The sequence below is a fragment of the Bos javanicus genome, chromosome X, assembly GCF_032452875.1.
Source record: "Bos javanicus breed banteng chromosome X, ARS-OSU_banteng_1.0, whole genome shotgun sequence".
Classification (NCBI taxonomy): Eukaryota; Metazoa; Chordata; class Mammalia; order Artiodactyla; family Bovidae; genus Bos; species Bos javanicus.
In genome coordinates this window covers 76,506,740-76,528,568 of record NC_083897.1, presented here as the reverse complement: position 1 = coordinate 76,528,568, position 21,829 = coordinate 76,506,740, and the positions used below count along the sequence as shown (strand labels likewise).

At 36.8% G+C, this 21,829-nt stretch overlaps 1 protein-coding gene across 10 annotated transcripts in view; it reads right to left on the bottom strand.

Moving 5' to 3' along the window:
• ATRX (ATRX chromatin remodeler) overlaps positions 1 to 21,829 on the bottom strand; it is a 286,342-nt gene that overhangs the window by 194,135 nt on the left and 70,378 nt on the right. For all 10 annotated transcript variants that reach the window (XM_061409663.1, XM_061409658.1, XM_061409661.1 and 7 more), the window contains one exon: positions 17,040 to 17,152. In XM_061409663.1, the coding sequence (XP_061265647.1) occupies positions 17,040 to 17,055 (16 nt within the window). In that variant the 5' untranslated portion in view covers positions 17,056 to 17,152. The remainder of the gene's footprint in view (positions 1 to 17,039; positions 17,153 to 21,829) is intronic.

Sequence of the window (21,829 nt, the reverse complement as noted above, 5' to 3'; positions counted from 1 at the left end):
AGGATATGAGAAAAATAAAAGTCAATTACATTCCTATACACTTGCAAAGAATGATCTGAAAATAAAATTAAGAAAACAATCCATTTATAATAGCATCCAAAAGAATAAAATGCTTAGGAAAAAACTTAAAGAAGTTTAAAACTTATACTCTGAAAACTACAAAACATCACTGAAATAAATTAAAGATTTAAATCAATGGCAAAAACAATGCATGATCATTAAATAGAAAACAACATTAAGATAGCAATACTCCCCAAATGAATCCACAATTTTAAAAAAGGCAATCCATGTCAGAATCCCACTGGCTTCTTTGTAGAAACTGATAAGCTAATTCTAAAATTCATGTACAATTAAAATGAACCCAGGATAATCAAAACAAAAGAGGAAGACTCACACTTAGAGATTTTAAAACTTAGTGTAAAACAACTATAATCAATATAGTGTGGTACTGGCAAAAGGATAGACATAAGAATCAGCTGAAAAGATCTGAAAGTTCAGAAATAAACCCCTATGTCTATGGTCAAATGATTTTCAACAGGATGCTACACCCATTCAACAGGAAGAAAATAGTCTTTTCAACAAACGGTACTGGAACAACTATGTATTCACATTCAAAAACTTAAGTTAGAGACCTGTATTACACCACATACAAAAATTAACTCTAAAGAACTAAACATAAGAGCTAAAACTATAAAACTCTTAGAAAACAACACTGAGGTAAATCTTTGTGACCCCAGATTTAGAAATAGACTCTTAGAAATGACACCATAAGTATAAGCAACAAAAACAAAAATAAATACAGTGGACATTATCAAAACTAAAAGCATTTGTGCTTCAAAGGAAATCATCAAGAAAATTAAAGAAACACATACATCTACACAACTGAATGCTGCTGCTGCTACTGCTGCCAAGTCGCTTCAGTAATGTCCGACTCTGTCGACCCCACAGATGGTAGCCCACTAGGCTCCTCTGTCCCTGGGATTCTCCAGGCAAGAACACTGGAGCGGGTTGCCATTTCCTTCTCCAATGCATGAAAGTGAAAAGTGAAAGTGAAGTCGTTCAGTCGTGCCTGACTCTTAGCGACCCCATGGACTGCAGCCTACCAGGCTCCTCTGTCCATGGGATTTTCCAGGCGAGAGTACTGGAGTGGGGTGCCATTGCCTTCTCCACAACTGAATGCTATCCAGTCTTAAAAGGGAAGAAATTTTTGATCCATGCTATAACACTGACTATAACTTTGAAGGCATTATGCCAAGTAAAATAAGACAGACATAAAATGACAAATACTGTAGATTCCACATATGTGAGGTTCCTAAAGTAGTCATAATCATAGAGAAAGAATGTGCAATAGTGGCCACCAGGGACTAGGGGTAAAGTGGATTTGGAAGTTAGTGACTTTAAAGGGTACAGAGTTTCAGTTGGAGAAGATGAAAAAGTTCTGGAGATGGATGGTAATGATTCACACACACAGCAATGTGAATGTACTTAATGCCAAAGAACTGTATATTAAAAATTAGTCAAAAGAGTAAACTTTACATTATATATATTTTATCTTAATAGAAGTCTAGAAGATATAAAGAATACTTATAAGTCAATGATAAAAAAGACAAAATACCCAATTAAAACTGAGCAAAGGATCTAAGTAGATAATTCTCCAAGGAATATATACAAACTACCAATAAATATATGAAGAGATACTCAATGTCATTAGCCATCACGCAAAATGAAAACCAAAACCATAATAAGACTCAACTTCACATGTACTAGGTTGACTAAAATTAAAATCAAAAATCAGATAACAAGCACTGTTGGCATGGATGCAGAGAAATCAGAATCCTCATACACTGTTGGATAGAACATGCAATGGTGTAGCCACTTCGAGAAACAGTTTGATATCTCCTCAAAGGATTTAACAGAGTTACCATATAACTCAGCAATTCTACCCCTATGTATATAACCAAGAGAAATGAAAACATGTGGCCACACACAAACTTGTTCACAAATGTTCAGAGTAGCATTATTCATAATAACCAAAGGTAGAAACAAGATTGTCCATCAACAAAACAACCAATGTGATATTTCTATATAAAATAATGTTATTTGGTCATAAAAAGAAATGAAATACTCTTTTCTTTCTCTCTCTCTCTCTCTCACTCTCCTGCTATCTTCTAAATAAAATAGAGCTGTAACACTGAAAAAAAAAAAAAAAAGAAATGAAATACTAATATACACTACAACATAAATACACCTTGAACACTTTACACTAAATGAAAGAAGCCAGTCACAAAGTACCACATGTAATAGAATGACAATTCATAAGAAAGTCTGAAACAGGGAAAACCATGAGAAAGTAGATTAGTGGTTGCTTAAGGCAGCATAGAGGGTGATAACTAAAGAATATGGGGTTTCTTTTTCAGGTAATAATATTATAAAATTTTCTGTCGTGATGGCTGCATGTATCTGTGAACATATTAGAAACTACTGAACTGTACACTGTAAACTTGTGATTTTTAATCTCTATAATGGTGTTAAAAGTTTTATTAGTCACTGGGGAAATGAAAATTAGAACCACACTGAGTTATAACTAGGTATCTATCAGAATGTCTAATTTCTTAATTTTTTTTAAACAATGGTAAAATCAAATGCTGGAGAGAATACAGAAAAATGGATCATTCTTAAATTGCTGTGAGACTATAAACCAGCATAGCCACTACGGAACACCGTTTAGGAGTGCTTCTAAAAAAAATACAACCATTATAATGACCCACCAACTGCACTCCTGAGCATTTATCCCAGAGGAATGAAATTTTCACTGACACAAAAACCTGTACACAAATGTTTATCAGCACCCTCATTTGTAACAGCCCAAATCTGGGATCATCCAAGATGTCCTTTAACAAGTAAATGGTTAAACCAACTGTAGTATACCCATACCATAGAACACTACATTGAAATAAAAAGGAGAGAACTATTGACACATGCAATGACCTGGGTGAATCCCAAGGAAATCATGCTAAGTGAAAAAACACAATCCTAAAATGTCTAATCCCAAACTATATGATTCCATTTATAGAACATGTTTAAAATGAAAAAAAAAATTTTTAAATGGAGAATAAATTAGTGATTTCCAGGTATTAGGCACAGGTACGAATATGGGTAGACAGTTGAACATGATTACAAAAGGGCAAGATGAGAAATCTGCATGTTGACTGTGGTGATGCAAACATGAACCAACTCATGTTTGTAATAAAACTGTGTAGAACTTAACACAAATACAAAAGTACAATAAAACTGAGGAAATCTGAGTCATACTGGTAGATATCAATAACATGGCTAACTGAAAATATACTTCTGTAAAACATTGCTATTGTGAGAAACTAGGCAAAGTACAAAAGAGCTCTGCATATATTACAATTGCATGTGAATCTACATCTATCTCAGTACAAATATCACTTTAGGAAAGAAAACTTAGAAAGCTAGGGGAGGGGAACTTTGTCAACTTGATAGAATATTTACAAAAATCTTATTCAGGAACCATCATACTTAATGATAAAATAGTTCAATGCTTTCCCACTGATATCAGAAATACCAAGAGGATGTCTATTATCATTCTTCAACATAATAACAGAAAATACAGAAAGTCCTACGCAGCATAATGAGACAAAAAAAGGAATTAAAAGCCATACAATGGCAAGTAAGAAATAAACATGACCCAATTTGCAGACAACCAGATTAGGTAGAAAATTTCAATAAATGTGAAAGATGAAAAAGAAGCTACCTAGAGCATATTCACAGAATAAAGGTCAACATAAAAAACATAACAGAATTATTGCAATGAACAATTAGAACTTGAGATTTAAAAGCCAGGGAATTTAAAATAGCACCCCCAAAATGAAATAATTTGCTAAAAATGTAACAAATTTGTATATGGCTAACAACAAAATCACTACAACAAAAACTATAGAACACTGGGCCAAGTGAGAGTTTCTATCAGCACTTTTTTCTCTATTGTTAAGCATTCCTAACGTCCACACTGTATGATTATAAAGTGGAAGTGAGAAATAGATTTAAGGGCCTAGATCTGATAGAGTGCCTGATGAACTATGGACTGTACAGGAGACAGGGATCAAGACCATCCCCATGGAAAAGAAATGCAAAAAAGCAAAATGGCTGTCTGGGGAGGCTTTACAAATAGCTGTGAAAGGAAGAGAAGTGAAAAGCAAAGGAGAAAAAGAAAGATATAAGCATCTGAATGCAAAGTTCCAAATAATATCAAGAAGAGATAAGAAAGCCTTCCTCAGCGATCAATGCAAAGAAATAGAGGAAAACAACAGAAAAGGAAAAACTAGAGATCTCTTCAAGAAAATTAGAGATACCAAGGGAACATTTCATGCAAAGATGGGCTTGATAAAGGACAGAAATGGTATGGACCTAACAGAAGCAGAAGATATTAAGAAGAGGTGGCAAGAAGACACAGAAGAACTGTACAAAAAATATCTTCATGACCAAGATAATCACAATGGTGTGATCACTCACCGAGAGCCAGGCATCCTGGAATGGGAAGTTAAGTGGGCCTTGGAAAGCATCACTAGGAACAAAGCTAGTGGAGGTGATGGAATTCCAGTTGAGCTAGTTCAAATCCTGAAAGATGATGCTGTGAGAGTGCTGCACTCAATATGCCAGCAAATTTGGAAAACTCAGCACTGGCCACAGGACTGCAAAAGGTCAGTTTTCATTCCAATCCCAAAGAAAGGCAATGCCAAAGAATGCTCAAACTACCACACAATTGCACTCATCTCACACGCTAGTAAAGTAATGCTCAAAATTCTCCAAGCCAGGCTTCAGCAATATGTGAATCGTGAACTTCGTGATGTTCAAGCTGGTTTTAGAAAAGGCAGAGGAACCAGAGATCAAGTTGCCAAAATCTGCTGGATCATCAAAAAAGCAGGAGAGTTCCAGAAAAACATCTATTTCTGCTTTATTGACTATGCCAAAGCCTTTGACTGTGTGGATCACAATAAACTGTGGAAAATTCTTCAAGAGATGGGAATACCAGAACACCTGACCGGCCTCTTGAGAAACCTGTATGCAGGTCAGGAAGCAACAGTTAGAACTGGACATGGAACAACAGACTGGTTCCAAATAGGAAAAGGAGTACATCAAGGCTGTATATTGTCACCCTGCTTTTTAACTTCTATGCAGAGTACATCATGAGAAATGCTGGGCTGGAAGAAGCACAAGCTGGAATCAAGATTGCCGGGAGAAATATCAATAACCTCAGATATACAGATGACACCACCCTTATGGCAGAAAGTGAAGAAGAACTAAAGAGCCTCTTGATGAAAGTGAAAGAGAAGAGTGAAAAGGTTGGCTTAAAGCTCAAGATTCAGAAAACTAAGATCATGGCATCTGGTCCCATCACTTGAAGGGAAATAGATGGGGAAACACTGGAAACAGTGTCAGACTTCGTTTTTGGGGGCTCCAAAATCACTGCAGATGGTGACTGCAGCCATGAAATTAAAAGATGCTTACTCCTTGGAAGGAAAGTTATGACCAACATAGACAGCATATTCAAAAGCAGAGACATTACTTTGCCAACAAAGGTCTGTCTAGTCAAGGCTATGGTTTTTCCAGTAGTCATGTATGGATGTGAGAGTTGGACTGTGAAGAAAGCTGAGTGCCAAAGAATTGATACTTATGAACTGTGGTGTTGAAGACTCTTGAGAGTCCCTTGGACTGCAAGGAGATCCAACCAGTCCATTCTGAAGGAGATCAGCCCTGGGATTTCTTTGGAAGGAATGATGCTAAAGCTCAAAGTCCAGTACTTTGGCCACTTCATGCGAAGAGTTGACTCGTTGGGAAAGACTCTGATGCTGGGAGGGACTAGGGGCAGGAGGAGAAGGGGATGACAGAGGATGAGATGGTTGGATGGCATCACTGACTCAATGGACGTGAGTTTGAGTGAACTCCAGGAGTTGGTGATGGACAGGGAGGCCTGGCATGCTGCAATTCATGGGGTCGCAAAGAGTGGGTCACGACTGCATGACTGAACTGAAGCATTCCTATTCTTTACATGTATCTGATTGATAACTATACAAATTAACTGTGGAAAGGATCTGAAGAGCAAGTGTTCTATATGCTTTTTATTTTTCAATGTTTTCTATTCTCAGATTGGATAATTTCTGTTAGAATATCATCAACTTCACTGACACTACTACAGCTATCTCTAATCTCCTGTTAAATACAAGTATTTGTTATTCAGAAATTACATTTTTCAGTTCTAGAATTTCAAGTTGGTCCTTTTTCACATTTTCCATGTTTGTACTGAGATTTTCTATCTGTCCACTCTTCACAAATATATTTGCTTTATTCAGTTCAGTCACTCAGTCGTGTCCAACTCTTTGAGACCCCATGAATTGCAGCAGGCCAGGCCTATTTGCTTTATTATACTAAAGCAAATTAGTGCCTTTGTTAATAAGTTTGCAATAGCTGGTTTAACATTCTTGTTTGCTAATTTCAAAATTTAAGACATGTGGATTGTCACTATTGATTTCCTTTCCTTTTCAGCATGGGTCACAGTTTCCTCTTTATATCTAATCCAGTATTTCAGATTGGATACTGGACATATTTTAAGATATAGTGAAAACACTGCATGCCCTTCTAGTTGATGATTCTGTTAATAGCAGATAGTTAATTCAGCTGAAATCAAACCACAAAATATTAATATATACCCTCTGGTATAAGCAGCTGAAAACTTTATTCTGTTCTTTTAGCCCTAACTGGACTGCACTTGTAATCCAACCAGATACGGTAAGAATTTTTGCAGGTCCTGGAGCTCCCAAGCTGTAGCTCTCTTCTAAGTGAGATGTCCTTCTCCATTTTACAAAACCTATTGGGATCTCTTTAATTCCATTATGCCTCATCAAGAATGCAGATTTCTATCTAATTCTTTCATTTTGACATAAAATTGACAATGTATTCTTTTTAGGTGAACAACATAGTGATTCAATATTTTATATGTTTCAAAATGATCACGACTACAAGGCTAGTTACCATCTGTCACCATATAAAATTATTGTAATATTGTTGATATAATTCTTCTTTGTTTGATAGAATTCACCTATGAAGCAATCTGGTCTTTGACTTTTGTGTGTTGGAAGCTTTTTCACTACCGATTGAATTTTATTAGTAATCAGTCAGATTTTGCATTTCTCCATGATTCATTCTCGAAAGATTGTATGTTTCTAGGAATTTATCCATTTCTTTGATGTTCTCCACTGTTGGCATGGTGGGTGCTCAGTTGCTAAGTCATGTCTGACTCTTTGTGACCCCATGGACAATATCCCTCCAGGCTCCTCTGCCCATGGAATTTTCCAGGCAAGAATACTGGAGTGGGTTGCCATTTCCTTCTCTAGGGGATCTTCCCAACCCAGGGATTGAACCCACGTCTCCTACATTGGCAGGTGGATTCTTTACCACTGAGCCACCAGGGAAGCCCTCATTATTGGCACAGTAGTCTGTTATGATTCCTTCCATTGGTGTGATACAAGTTGATAAATCTCATCTTTCATTTCTCATTTTATTTACTTGGGCCCTCTCTCTTTTTATCAAGATGGATCTCACTAAAGGTTTTTCAATTTTGTTCATATTTTTTTAAAAATTCATTCATAAGTTTCACTGATCTTTTCTAGTATTTTTTTCAGTCTCTATTCATTAATTTCTGCCCTGATCTTTATGGTTTATGTCTTTCTAGTAACCTAGAGTTTGGTTTGTTCTTCTTCTGGTTCCTTTATATAGGAGAAAAGCATGTCCTCAAAAGGAAATCTGTAAATTGGACTTGCTCAAAATTTAAAACTTTTACTCTGTGAAAGACCCTGAAAAGAAGAAGAAGACAAGCTAGCAGTTTCATTATTTCCAGTCTGACCTTTATTATTAACTTCCTTTTACTAAGTTTGCGCTTGCTTTGTTCCTCTTTTTCTAGCTCCTTTAAGTATAAAGTTTTGGTTTTTTTTTAATTTGAGAATTTTCTTGTTTTGTGAGGTAGGCCTGTTTCACTATGATCGTCCCTCTGAGAACCGCTTTTGCTGCATCTCACAGATATTAGAGGGCTTTCCAGGTGGCACTAGTGGTAAAGAACCTGCCTGCCAATGCAGGAGATGTAAGAGATGTGGGTTCAATCCCTGAGTGGAGAAGACCCCTTGGAGAAGGGCACAGCAACCTACTCCAGTATCCTTGCCTGGAGAATCCCAGGGACAGAGGATCCTAGCAGACTAGTCCATGGGGTTATAAAGAGTCGGACATAGATATTGGAAAGTTGTGCTACCATTTTCATGTGTCTCAAGGTATTTTTGAATTTGCTCTTTGATTTCTTCCCTGATGCACTGGTTTTGTAGCATTTTATTTACTACTTCAGCTTTCTTTTTTTGTTTCTTTTTGCATGGAATATATTTCTCCATCCCTTTAATATCAATCTGTCTTTAGATTGGAAGTGAGTCTCTTGTAGGCAGCATATAAATGGGTCCTGTTTTCTATTCATTCAGCTATCTCTATTTTGATTGGAGCATTTAGTAAATTTTCATTTAAAGTGGTTATTGCTAACTATGTACTTATTGCAATATTGTTAATTATTTTCTGCTTGTTTTTATAGTTCTTCTCTGTTCCTTTCTTCTCTTGCAGTCTGATGGCTTTCCTTATGTTTGGGCTCCTTTCTCTCTTTATTTTTTATTTATCTATAGCAGGTTTTGGATTTGCAGTTACTATCAGGTTGAAACACACAAACAATGATTTAATATAGGCTGATAGCTGCTTGAGGAGTGAGTGAGTGATGTCACTCAGTCGTGTCCGACTCTTGGCGACCCCATGGACTATAGCCTACCATGCTCCTCCATCCATGGGATTTTCCAGGCAAGAGTACTGGAGTGGGGTGCCATTTCCTTCTCCAGAGGATCTTCCCAACCCAGGGATTGAACTCGGGTCTTCTGCATTGTAGGCTGATGCTTTACCATCTGAGCTACCAGGGAAGTAAAGTTCAAATATATTCTAAAAGTACATTTTTAGTATACCCCTCCCAAATTTTTTTTCTGACATTATTTTACAACTTTATGCATTTCTTAACCACTTATTTTACTTATAGTTGATTTTTTGTCTTTTAACCTTCCTACTAGCTTTATATGTGGCTGATTCACAGTCATTACTATATATTTACCTTTACCACTGAGATTTTTTTCATATATTTTCTTATTTCTAGCTAAGAGGTGGCAAAGAATATACAGAAGAACTATACAAAAAAGGCCTTAATGACCTGGATAACCACAAAGGGGTGGTCACTCACCTAGTGCCAGACATCCTGGAGTGTGAAGTCAAATGGGCATTAGGAAGCATTACTACAAACAAAGATAGCATAGGTGATGGGATTCCAGCACAGTTATTTCATACCATAAAAGATGATGTGGTTAAAGTGCTGCAGTCAAAATGCCAGCAAATTTGGAAAACTCAACAATGGACACAGGACTGGAAAAGGTCTGTTCCAAGGCCAAAGAATATTCCAACTACCATACAATTGCACTCATTTCACATGCTAGTAAGGTTATGCTCAAAATTCTTCAAGTTAGGCTTCAGCTGTATGTGAATTGAGAAGCTGGGTTTAGAAAAAGCAGAGGAAACAGAGACCAAACTGCCAACATTTTTTGGATCATAGAAAAAGGAAGAGAATTCCAGAAAAACATCTACTTCTGCTTCATTGACTATGCTAAAGCCTTTGACCGTGTCGATCACAACAAACTCTGGAAAATTCTTAAAGAGATGGGAATATCAAGACCACCTTACCTATCTCCTGAGAAACCTACATGTATGTCAAGAAGTGGCAGTAAGAACTGGACATAGAAAAATGAACTGGCTCAAAACTGGGAAAGGAGTGTGACAAAGCTGTATATTGTCATCCCACTTATTTAACTTCTATGCAGAGTACATCGTGAGAAATACCAGGCTGGATAAATCACAAGCTGGAATCAAGACTGCCAGGAGAAATATCAATATCCTCAGATATGCAGATGATACCACACTAACGGCAGAAGGTGAAGAGGAATTAAAGAGCCTCTTGATGGAAATGAGAGAGAAGAGTGAAAAAGCTGACTTGAAACTCAACATTCAAAAAACTAAGATCATGGCATCTCTCCCATCACTTCATGGCAAATTGAAGGGGTAAAAGTGGAAACAGTGACAGATTTTATTTTCTTGGGCTCTAAAATCACTGTTGACAGTAACTGCAGCCACAAAATTAAAAGTTGCTTGCTCCTTGGAAGGAAAGTTATGACAAATTTAGACAGCATATTAAAAAGCAGAGACATTACCTTGCTGACAAAGGTCCATCTAGCCAAAGCTATGGTTTTTCCAGTAGTCATGTATGGATGTGAGAGTTAGACCATAAAGAAGGCTGAGCACCAAAGAATTGATGCTTTGGAACTGTGATGTCGTAGAAGACTTTTAGAGTCCCTTGGACTGCAAGGAGATCAAACCAGTCAATCCTAAAGGAAATCAACCCTGAATATTCATTGGAAGGACTGATGCTGAAGCCGAAGCTCCAATACTTTGGCCACCAGATGAGAAGAGTCGACTCACTGGAAAAGACCCTGATGCTGGGAAAGATTGAAGGAAAAAGGAGAAAGAGGTGGCAAAGGGTGAGATGTTTAGACATCAATGGACATGAGTTTGTGCAACTCTGGGAGATAGTGGAGGACAGGGAAGCCTGGCATGCTGCAGTCCATGGGTCGCAAATAGTTGGACACTACTTATTGACATATAGACTGAATAACAAGCTATTGCTTTTGCTTTTCTACCTTGAGAACACCCTTGAACATTTCTTGTAGGCCATTTTAATGGTGCTAAACTCCTTTAGTTTTGTGCTTGTCTGGGAAACTATCTTTCCTTCAATTCTGAATGATAAACTCGCCAGGTAGAGTATCCTTGGTTGGAAATTTTTTACATTCAGTACTTTAAATATATCATGCCACTCCATTCTGGCTTGCAGAGCTTCTGTTGAAAAATCAGTAAGTAATCTTATGGGGTTTTCCTTGTATACAATTAGTTGTTTTTGTCCTGCTGTCTATAAAATTGTCTTCATCTTTTGCCATTTTACATACGTGTCTTGGTGTGGATCTCTGTGGATTCATTTTTTGGGGGGACTCTGTGCTTCCTGTACCTAGATGTCTGTTTCATTTTCCAGATTAGAGAAGTTTTCAAACATTTCTTTAAGTAAGTCTCTGTCCCCTTCTCTCCCTCTTTTCTCCATCTGCAATCTCCCTACCCCTACTATGAGAATGTTAGTACTCCTGATGTCATAGAGTTCCCTTAAACTCTCATTTTTAAAAATTCTTTTTTTCTATTCTGATTGGGTGATTTCCACTATTCTGTGTTCCAGATGGCTGATGTGTCCTACTATATCATCTAATTTGCTATCAATTTCCTCTATTTGTCATTTCAGTTATTGTGTTCTTCAGCACTGATTGGTTCTTTCTTATATTTTCGAACCCTTTGTTGAAGTTCTCACTCTATTCCTCCATTCTTCTCCCTAGTTTGGAAAGCCTTTATGACAATTTCTTTCAATTATTTATCAGATAAATTACTTATCTCCATTTCGTTAAGATTTTTTCTGAAGTATTATCTTGCTCTTTCATTTGGAACATACTCTTCTGTCCCCATTCTGTTTGACTTTCTGTTTCATGCTACACATCCGGCAAAACAGGTACCTCTCTTGGTCTTGAAGGCATAATCTCTGCTAAGAGCATCTCCTGTGTAGTCTGAATGTGTCAGGCAGTTTTGGCAGGTCAGCTGAAGCCTAATATATCATCGGCCAGGGGGATCCTAGGGCGCTGCACACTTGGGCTGCCCTGGCACTATGACTTTACCTTGTGTGGGCCAGGAGCAGGCTGAAGTGCCTTGGCAGGCCAGCTAGAGAACCTGGACTACATTCCACTCATCTCATCAAGGTGATGGTGGTGGTTTAGTCACTAAGTCATGTCTGACTCTTGCGATCCCATGGATTGTAGCCTGCCAGCCTCCTCTGTCCATGGGATTCTCCAGGGAAGAATACTGAAGTGGGTAGCCATTTCCTTCTCCAGAGGATCTTCCTGACCAAGGAATTGAACCCAGGTCTCCTTCATTGCAGGCATATTCTTTACCGATTGAGCTATGAGGGAAGACCTCATCAAGGTGATGGGAGAACACAAAAAATGGTGCTCTCTAGCACCTTCAACACTGAAGAGACTTCCAGCAGTTCTCTGCCCATTTTGCAGACACTCTAGGTAGGGATAGTAAGAGGATTTCCTTCATGCATAGTCTAGGTCCCTTTTAAACCACTGTTTTTATCTCTGTGCCCCAGGGCAGGCGAGTGTGCACACATGCTCCTTAGTGATCCCTCTCCACTGCTGCATACCACATTGAAGTGGGGTTCTCATCAGTACTGTGTCTCTGTCTCTACCAATCTCTATGTGGTACTTGTACTGTTTGTTGTGCAGAAGCTGTTTAATCACACCTCAGTTTTTCTGTAGAAGGAACTGCTCTTTACATAGCTGTAAATTCAGTGTGTCTGTGGGGGAAGGTGACATCATGGTATTCCTATACCACCACCTTAGACCAAATGCTGAGTTTTATGCTGGTTCAACCTTAGTCACAAGGAGGCTATCAAAATTAATAGGGCTGCAAGCTCACACAGCATATCCAGAAGAAGAAAGCTATCCAAGTCTGAAATTCCACTGCTGGAGCTAACTGGCACCTTTCCTAAGGAAAAAGGCTTAACAATTGGTAATTGAGCAAAGAATACTTCTTTTTTCATATGTTGACTCTATTCCAGTGTGTGTCTTGTTTGTGTCACTAATCAGTTCCTTCATCATTGTTTTCAGTATTTTGGCCAGAATTTATAATTGGTATCTGTGGGAGATAATCTGCTTATCCAAAAAGAGCTACTCTGCCACTACTAGAAGCAAAACTCCCCAACTAACTACTGAATTTAGAACTGTGACAATATAATTTCATTCTAAAGACAGAACTTTAAGTATTTAACACTAGTTAGGTTTCTTTATTGTGATTGTTTACCATGCAAAGTTGAAACTGTAAACACAATGAAGACTAAGTAACTGAGTACATAAACTGAGGATAATGGGAACCACCTTTCTCTCTGTTGCAGTAAGAAGTTAAAATATGAAAAGAGGAAGATCAGAATGATGTCTGCAGTCCAAAGTAAAACTAAAAGTATCAATATCAACACATGAAAATACATCACATATATTGGCTTTCCCTGCTAAAGAGCCTGGAAGCGAAGACATCCTAACAGCAATGAGCACATCATACACCCAGATATTGCTTTCTAAATACTATACCCCACTAAAATGAATCAGAACTTCTTGGAGAAATAACTGATTCCAGGGCTGGGGAACAGACAGTGCAAAGTAAACAATGAACATCTTGTGAGGGCAGAAAGTAAGAAAAGTGCTCAAGGTTGATGAAGACTTATGAAAAGGTCTACAAGAGCCATACAAAAGGGGTTCCCACTAGCCAATATTGGTATAATTTGAACATTAAAATAACGACAGTAAGAAAATGTTCATGGAAAAAGAAAAAAATGCTAGCATACACCAATATAAACAAATAAAGAGAGAGCATAGAAATGTAAACATCTCCCTTACAGAAAAGACAGAAGTAATGATAGGACATCACCATTTTGAACCATCATAGTAACATACCATTGATCCAAGAATCATAAATGGATGTGGTGACAGGCAGAATTTCTAGGAATGGCCCCCAAGATTTCATGCCCCCTAATCACCAGATCCTGTGAATGTGAGGAAATAACACTCCCATTGTTTTGCTACATAAAATGGCACAGGTGACTTTAAAAAATGGGAGCTCATTTGGGAGAAGTGAGACAGAAGGGACCTAATCTAATCACATGGGTCCCTTAAAATAGAAAAATGTCTCTAGTTCATGGCAGAAGATGCAAAAGAAACAAGCAAAAGGCTAAGTCAGAGAAACTCAAAGCATGAGGATGACACAATGCACTATTGCTGGCTTTGAAGTTGGAAGGGGCCATGAGAGAGGAAATTAAGGAGCTGAGAGGATCCTGGCCAATAGTTAGCATGAAATGAGGACCTCAGACCTACAACCACAATGAACTGAATTCTGCCAACAACCTGAATGAGCATGAAAATGGATTCTTCCAGATTCTATAGAAAGGAACACAGTCTTACTATCACTTTGACTTAGCCCTTGTGATTCCCTGAGCAGACCTCAGCAAAGCCCACCTGGACTCCAGATCCACAGAACTGTGAAATAATAAATTTGGGTTGTCTTAAGCTGCCAAGTTTGTGATAATTTGCAATTTTTTTAAAAAAGCTAATTTTTGATGATGAAAAGAATACCTAAGCAGTTTCAAAGTAATCTTCAACAAATTACTTTTTAGGTAGGTACAAAAGAATAAATCATAACTTTACAGTGGTTTAATTTAGAAAAGCAGCCATAACCAAATAACCTAAGTTAATATCACCAATAAAGGAGGAAACTTCATCATGTGCTTTGTGATATGATGTATGGACAAGAACATAATACCACTTACACAGCAATCCTACCAAAAATTAAAAACCTCAATCTAATTTTATAACTAATCAAACGAACACTGAGGGACAATCACCAAAATAATATATCTATACATTTTTAAAATGTCATGGTTCCAGCTTGTTTGAGATTTGAAAAGGCTAAAGACCAAGTAACATATACAGTGTGGGCTCTTCAACGGGATCCCGGTCTTGGGAGGGTAGGGGACTTACCTATGAAAACACTGTTGGGCAATTTATGAATTAAGACTAGAGACTGTGGATTAGATAAAAGTACATATTTCATTTTTTCCACCTATTTATTGATTCCATTGTTATTCATAACTTCCTGTATTTTTATGCTGCCATTTCAAATTATTTTCCTTCTGATTTAAGAAAACCCTTTGGTATTTCCCCTAGTGTACATATGTTGACATCATTCTTACTTATTTTTGGCCATGCCTCATGGCATGCTGAATCTTAGTTCCCTGATCAGGCATCAAACCCATGCCCCCTGCAGTAGAAGGGCAGAGTCTTAACCACTGGACTGTCAGGAAAACTCCAAAGTTTTATCCACCTTCACTTGTGAAAGATGTTTTCACTGAGCAGACTATGCTAGCAATTATTTTCACTTGGCCCTTTAAATAAATCATTTATTTATCATCCAGCTTCTAACATTACTGTTGTCAAATGAGCTATCAGTGTAACTGTTCAAAAACATTCAACATTAAAAAAGCAATGACTGTTTTCCTCCAGCTGCTTCTAAGATTTTTCTCTTGGTTTTTGTTCTTTAGGAGTTTATTATGATTTTCTTAGTTATAGTTTTCTTTCCATTTATCCTGCTTGAGGTTCACAGTGTTTCATGAATCTACATGATGTCTTTCTTCACTTTTAGGAAATGCTCAGTGAGTATCTCATCAAACTCAGATTCTGAACCATTCTCTCTCTTCTTTCCTTCTGGGACTCTAATTACACATATGGTTGAACTTTTCACTGTGATCTACCACTCTTCATACTTTTTGTACATATTGTGTTTGTGTGCAAATAGGCCTGTGTGTGTTTGTGTGTGTGTACGCACACCTGTGTGCATGTCCACCTCTTCTATATGCGCCTACCCTTAAAAACTTGAAAACAAATGATGGTCATCATCACATGATACAATATACTTTTAAAAAGGAAAAAGGGAGGTAGAAAGGAGATGTTGTTTTGTATTTTAAAAATGTATGGACCAAATCTATGCTGAAAAGTTATCAAAGAAAATAAAAATATAACTCATAATACATGAATAACTTTTAGAATAACATATTTCTGTACTGCTCCCACTCCTATCTATTTTAAAGTTAACAGTCATCACCCACTTCTATAAAACATTTCCATTACAAATAAAACCTTCAGTGTATGCTTCTCTAAGCACCTAAAACCATAAAACCTTAAATTTTTTTACTTATCTGAATCAAAATCTATAATATCAGATATTACCTAACTCCTAGAAACACAGGGGCTATTAAAAATTTTAATAACTTGCAAATCAAAACCACTATGAGATACCATTTCACACCAGTCAGAATGGCTGTGATCCAAAAGTCTACAAATAATAAATGCTGGAGAGGGTGTGGAGAAAAGGGAACCCTCTTACACTGTTGGTGGGAATGCAAACCAGTACAGCCACTATGGAGAACAGTGTGGAGATTCCTTAAAAAACTGGAAATAGAACTGCCTTATGATCCAGCAATCCCACTGCTGGGCATACACACTGAGGAAACCAGAAGGGAAAGAGACACGTGTACCCCAATGTTCATCGCAGCACTGTTTATAATAGCCAGGACATGGAAGCAACCTAGATGTCCATCAGCAGATGAATGGATAAGAAAGCTGTGGTACATATACACAATGGAGTATTACTCAGCCATTAAAAAGAATACATTTGAATCAGTTCTAATGAGGTGGGTGAAACTGGAGCCTATTATACAGAGTGAAGTAAGCCAGAAGGAAAAACACCAATACAGTATACTAACACGTATATATGGAATTTAGAAAGATGGTAACGATAACCCTGTATACGAGACAGCAAAAGAGACACTGATCTATAGAACAGGCTTATGGACTCTGTGGGAGAGGGAGAGGGTGGGAAGATTTGGGAGAATGGCATTGAAACATGTGAAATGTCATGTATGAAACGAGATGCCAGTCCAGGTTCAATGCACGATGCTGGATTCTTGGGGCTGGTGCACTGGGACGACCCAGAGGGATGGTATGGGGAGGGAGGAGGGAGGAGGGTTCAGGATGGGGAACACATGAGAAATAAAGGAATAAATTTTTCATCACAAAAAAAAATAAATAAATAAATAAAAAATAAAAGAAAGAAAAAAAAGAAAAAAAAATTTTAATAACTTCAGCTCCTCAAAAGTAAACGGTAAATAAGACTAGAAGATATTGCAATTCTTTTTTCCAATTTACCTGTGCTTTGGTTCATCACAAGTCTTGGAGGAGAACTTGTTTCTTCAGATTCCTCTGATGAGTGTGCCAGAAAGTCATGAAGCTTCTGCACCAATGTATTCAACTTGCTTTCGCTGTTAAAATAAAAGTTTTAAGAATATCCTTATTTACGAGGTCATATATTGAATTAAATACATAGTTTAGTAAACTGAAAATCTATCTACACTGTAAGTGGTCTGAAACAAATAAAATAAAACTTAAAGAAAATGTCTTTTCTTTATTTCACTGAGGATATGAAAACATGAGTAACAAACTCTACATGTACACTTATCTACAAAGTATAATTCAAGGACTGTGATAAACCATTATGGAAAATAATGTGAAAAAGAATATGTGTGTGTATATATATATAATATATATATATATATAAAACTGAATCACTGAGCTGTATGACAGAAATTTAAAACTCTATACATGAATAAGATATTTTTAAAATAAAAAAGTATAATTCAAGGAAAATATTAATAGTATGATATTCTGCTTTACATCATTTACAATAATAATTCATTCATTTTTCAAATATATTTCCTGAGCACTTACTCTCTGGAAGCCTTCAGTAGTTTTTTGTTTATTACTCTATTTTCTGCTTAGAACAGAGTAATTTTATAAATGACAAACACAATGATGAATAAAACATAGAATGGGATTTAGAGCTCACAGATTCCCATGGAAATATTTATGTAAGTGTATTATTACAGTATATCCTACTAAGTTATATAATAGATGCATCTGTAATCCAACAGGGTTACAAAAGAATAAAAGTTTAAAATGCAAAAAATTCAAATCCTCTGTGTATCAAAAGATACCATCAAGAAAGTGAAAAGACAACCCATTTAACTGGGGACAACTATTTTCAAATCATGTATCTGAAAAGGCATTAATATCCTTTTATATAATATATACCCTTTTAATAATATAAAGACTTCTTACAATTAAACAATAGAAAGACAAACCCAACTGTAAAATGGGTTTTAAAGAACTTAAATATACAACAACTCAACAACAAAAAACCCAATCAAAAAATGGGCTGAAGACCTAAATAGACAGTATTCCAAAGAAGGCATATAGATGGGCAACAGGCACAAGAAAAGATGTTCAACATTTCTAATTACTAGAGAAATCAAACCAAAACTACAGTGAAATACCATACCAGTCAGAAAGGTCATCGTTAAAAAGTCTACAAATAATAAACGCTAAAGAGGGTGTAGAGAAAAAGGAACCCTCCTACACTGTTGGTGGGAATTTAAGTTGGTGTAGCCACTGTGGAAAACCCTATGGAGGTTCCTCCTAAAACAAAACAGAATTACCATTTGATCTAGCAATCCCAAACCTGGGCATTCAAAAAGATACATGGCACCACAATGTTCATAACAACCCTATTCACAATAGCCAAAACATGGAAACAACTTAAATGGTCACTGACAGATAAATAAAGATGTGGTATATCTATACACATCACCATATATAAAATAGATAGCCAGTGGAAATTTGAGCTATGACTCAGGGAGCTCAAACTGGTACTCTGAAACAACCTAGAGGGGTGGGATGGGGTGGAAGGTGGGAGGGAAGCTCAAGAGGGAGGGGCATATGTATAACTATGACTGATTCATGTTGCTGTATGGTGGAAACCAACACAATATTGTAAAGCAATTACCCTTCAATTAAAAATAAATAAAAATGTTAAAAAGAAGATACGATACACACACATACAGTGAAATATCACTCAGCCATAAAAGAATGAAAAAATGCCATTTGCAGCAACATGGATGCAACTAGAGATTATCATACTAGGGAAGTAACTCAGAAAGAGAAAGACAAATACCATATATCATTCATATGTTTAATCTAAAATATGACACAAATGAACCTATTAAACAGAAACAGAATCAGCTCTAGAGAGCAGACTGTTGTTTGCTAAATGGGGTGGGAGAGTAGGAGGGGGGCTAGAGTGGAAAATTGGAGGCAGCAGATTTAAGCTTTTATATACAGAATGGATAAACAACAAGGTCCTACTGTATAGCAAAGAGAACTATATTCAATATTCTATGATAAATCACAATGGAAAAGAATATTTTTTAAAGAATGTATATATAACTGAACCACTTTGTTATAGAGCAGAAATTAATACAACACTGTAAATCAACTATACTTCAATTAAAAAAAGAACTTAGATATACAATTATGCAAAGAATACACACAAATGGCCAGGAAGCACATGAAAAAATGCTCAAGATTATTAGTCATTAGAACAAAATATAAATCAAAACCACAATGAGATACTATTTTATACACATTAGGATGAATATGATAATTGTATTTTAAAACTAAAGGGTTGGCAAGGATGTAAAGAAATTGGAACCTATATACATTGATGGTGGGAATGTAAAATGGGACAGTCAGTATGAAAAACATTTTAATGGTCAGCAATTCCACTCCTAGATATATACCCAAGAGAATGAAAACATATGCCTATGCTCAAAAAACTATACAAAGTTCATAGTAGCAATATTTATAAAAGTCAAAAGCAAAAAGTATCCAAATATCCATCAACTGATAAATAAACAATGGGATATTATACCCCAATAAAAAGGAATGAAATATTCATCCATACTAAACATGGATGAACCTTGGAAACTTTATGATATAAAAGGCAGACACAAATTCCTACATGTTGGATGATTCTGCTTATACATGTAAAATATCCAAGTAGGCAAATCTACAGAGGGAGAAAGTAGATTAGTGGGTACCCAGGGAATGGAGAAGGCAATGGCACCCCACTCTAGTACTCTTGCCCGGAAAATCCCATGGACGGAGGAGCCTGGTAGGCTGCAGTCCATGGGGTCGATGAGAGTCAGACACGACTGAGTGACTTCACTTTCACTCGTCACTTTCATGCATTGGAGAAGGAAATGGCAACCCACTCCAGTGTTCTTGCCTTGAGAATCCCAGGGACGGGGGAGCCTGATGCGCTGCAGTCTATGGGGTCGCACAGAGTCGGACACAACTGAAGCAACTTAGCAGCAGCAGCAGGGGATGGAGAAAGGGGGAAATTGGGAGGTATGGGCTATCTTTGGGGACAATGAAAATATTCTAATTTTAGAAAGTGGTAACAGTTGTACAATATTGTGAATTTAGTAAAAAAAAAAATTTTTTAACTGAATTATATACTGAAATGATTTTAGAATGGTAAATTCTGTTTTATGTGAATTTTACCTCAATGGAAAATAAAAAGTAGAGGATGGAATTTAAGAATGTATGTAATACATGTTTTAATGCCATTCTCCCAAATCATATAAAAAAAAAGAATTTACCTTAAAAAAAAGAATGCATGTAATAAAACATAAGACATAAAACTTGTGCACACACTTTCCCCAAAAAATCCATAAATAAAATTTAGTCAGCAAAATCATCTGAAAATAAAAAGATTCTTATTATATTAAATAAAACTGGGAATCCCTAATGGTCCAATAGTTAGGACTCCAGGCTTCCATTGCAGAGGGCATGGATTCAATCCCTGGTCAGGGAACTAAGATTTCATATGCCATACAGTGCGACCAATAATAATAATAATAAATTCCTAGTATATAAGTGAATAAAAGACAATTAAAAAATGGAATATAACTATGTAAAAAAAGAACTGGGAGAAAAAGTACTCCAATCTCATGGGGTCGCACGAGTCAGAAACAACTGAGCGACACAATGAGTATATGAATGAATAAAAGACAAATTTTTTTTTAATGGAATATAACTATGTAAAAAAAAAATTAGGAGAAAAGCACTCCAATCTCACTAATCATCAAAAGAATGTACATTAAAACAGTAAGGTGGAGCTTCTCTGGTGGTCCACTGGTTAAGAATCTGCCTTGCAATACAGGGGACATAGGTTTGACCCCTAGTCTGAGAAAATCCCATGTGCCATGGGGTAACTAAGCCCATGCACCACACCTACTGAGCCTGCGCTCTGGAGTCTGTGAGCCTCAACTACTGAGTCCACGTACCACAACCACTGAAGTCTTGTGCCTAGAGCCTGTGTCCTGCAACAGAAGAAATCACTGCAACCAGAAGCCTGCCCACCATAACAAACAGTAGCCCCTACTCTCCACAACTAGAAAAAGCTCAGCAACAAAGACCCAGCAGAGCCAAAAATAAATAAATAAATAAAAGGCTTTAAGAAAAAACCACTAGAAATCAGGTAATATCTGTGAGGCCTTCATAAGCCAGACACCTCCCAGATTCAAGCAGGGTGCTGGGCTCCAAGGCCAGTGGCCTCTCCATACCAGTCTTCTATGTTTGCTTGGGAAGATCCAAGATATTTAAGGAATGAAAAAGAAATGAAATTTAACAGGCATACTGCAACTAGAGATCTTGTGTGAGATTTCGTTGTTGGTGGAGAGGGTTGTTTTAAAAAAATCTTTAAACAAACTTGACTCTAGAATATAGATACCAAGAGGTTATGGTTTCTATTTTTGCCATAACCTTTCTTTGGAAATGAGTCAGATGTCCAAAAATATCAAGTCACTCAGTGTCCTTAAATCTTCAACTAGAGAATGGAACCAGAAGAAAAGACAAGAAGGAACAATGTCATTCTACATCTTGTTCCATCAACAGATTAGCAAACATTGAAAAAACTGTACTTTAGAAATGAAAGAAGTATAGCAAATGATGTAGAAATGATACAGCATAATGATGATTATCCTGTTCATTCCTAGAGCTCACAGCAATCCAACCACAAAACCAGCTATCACATGAAT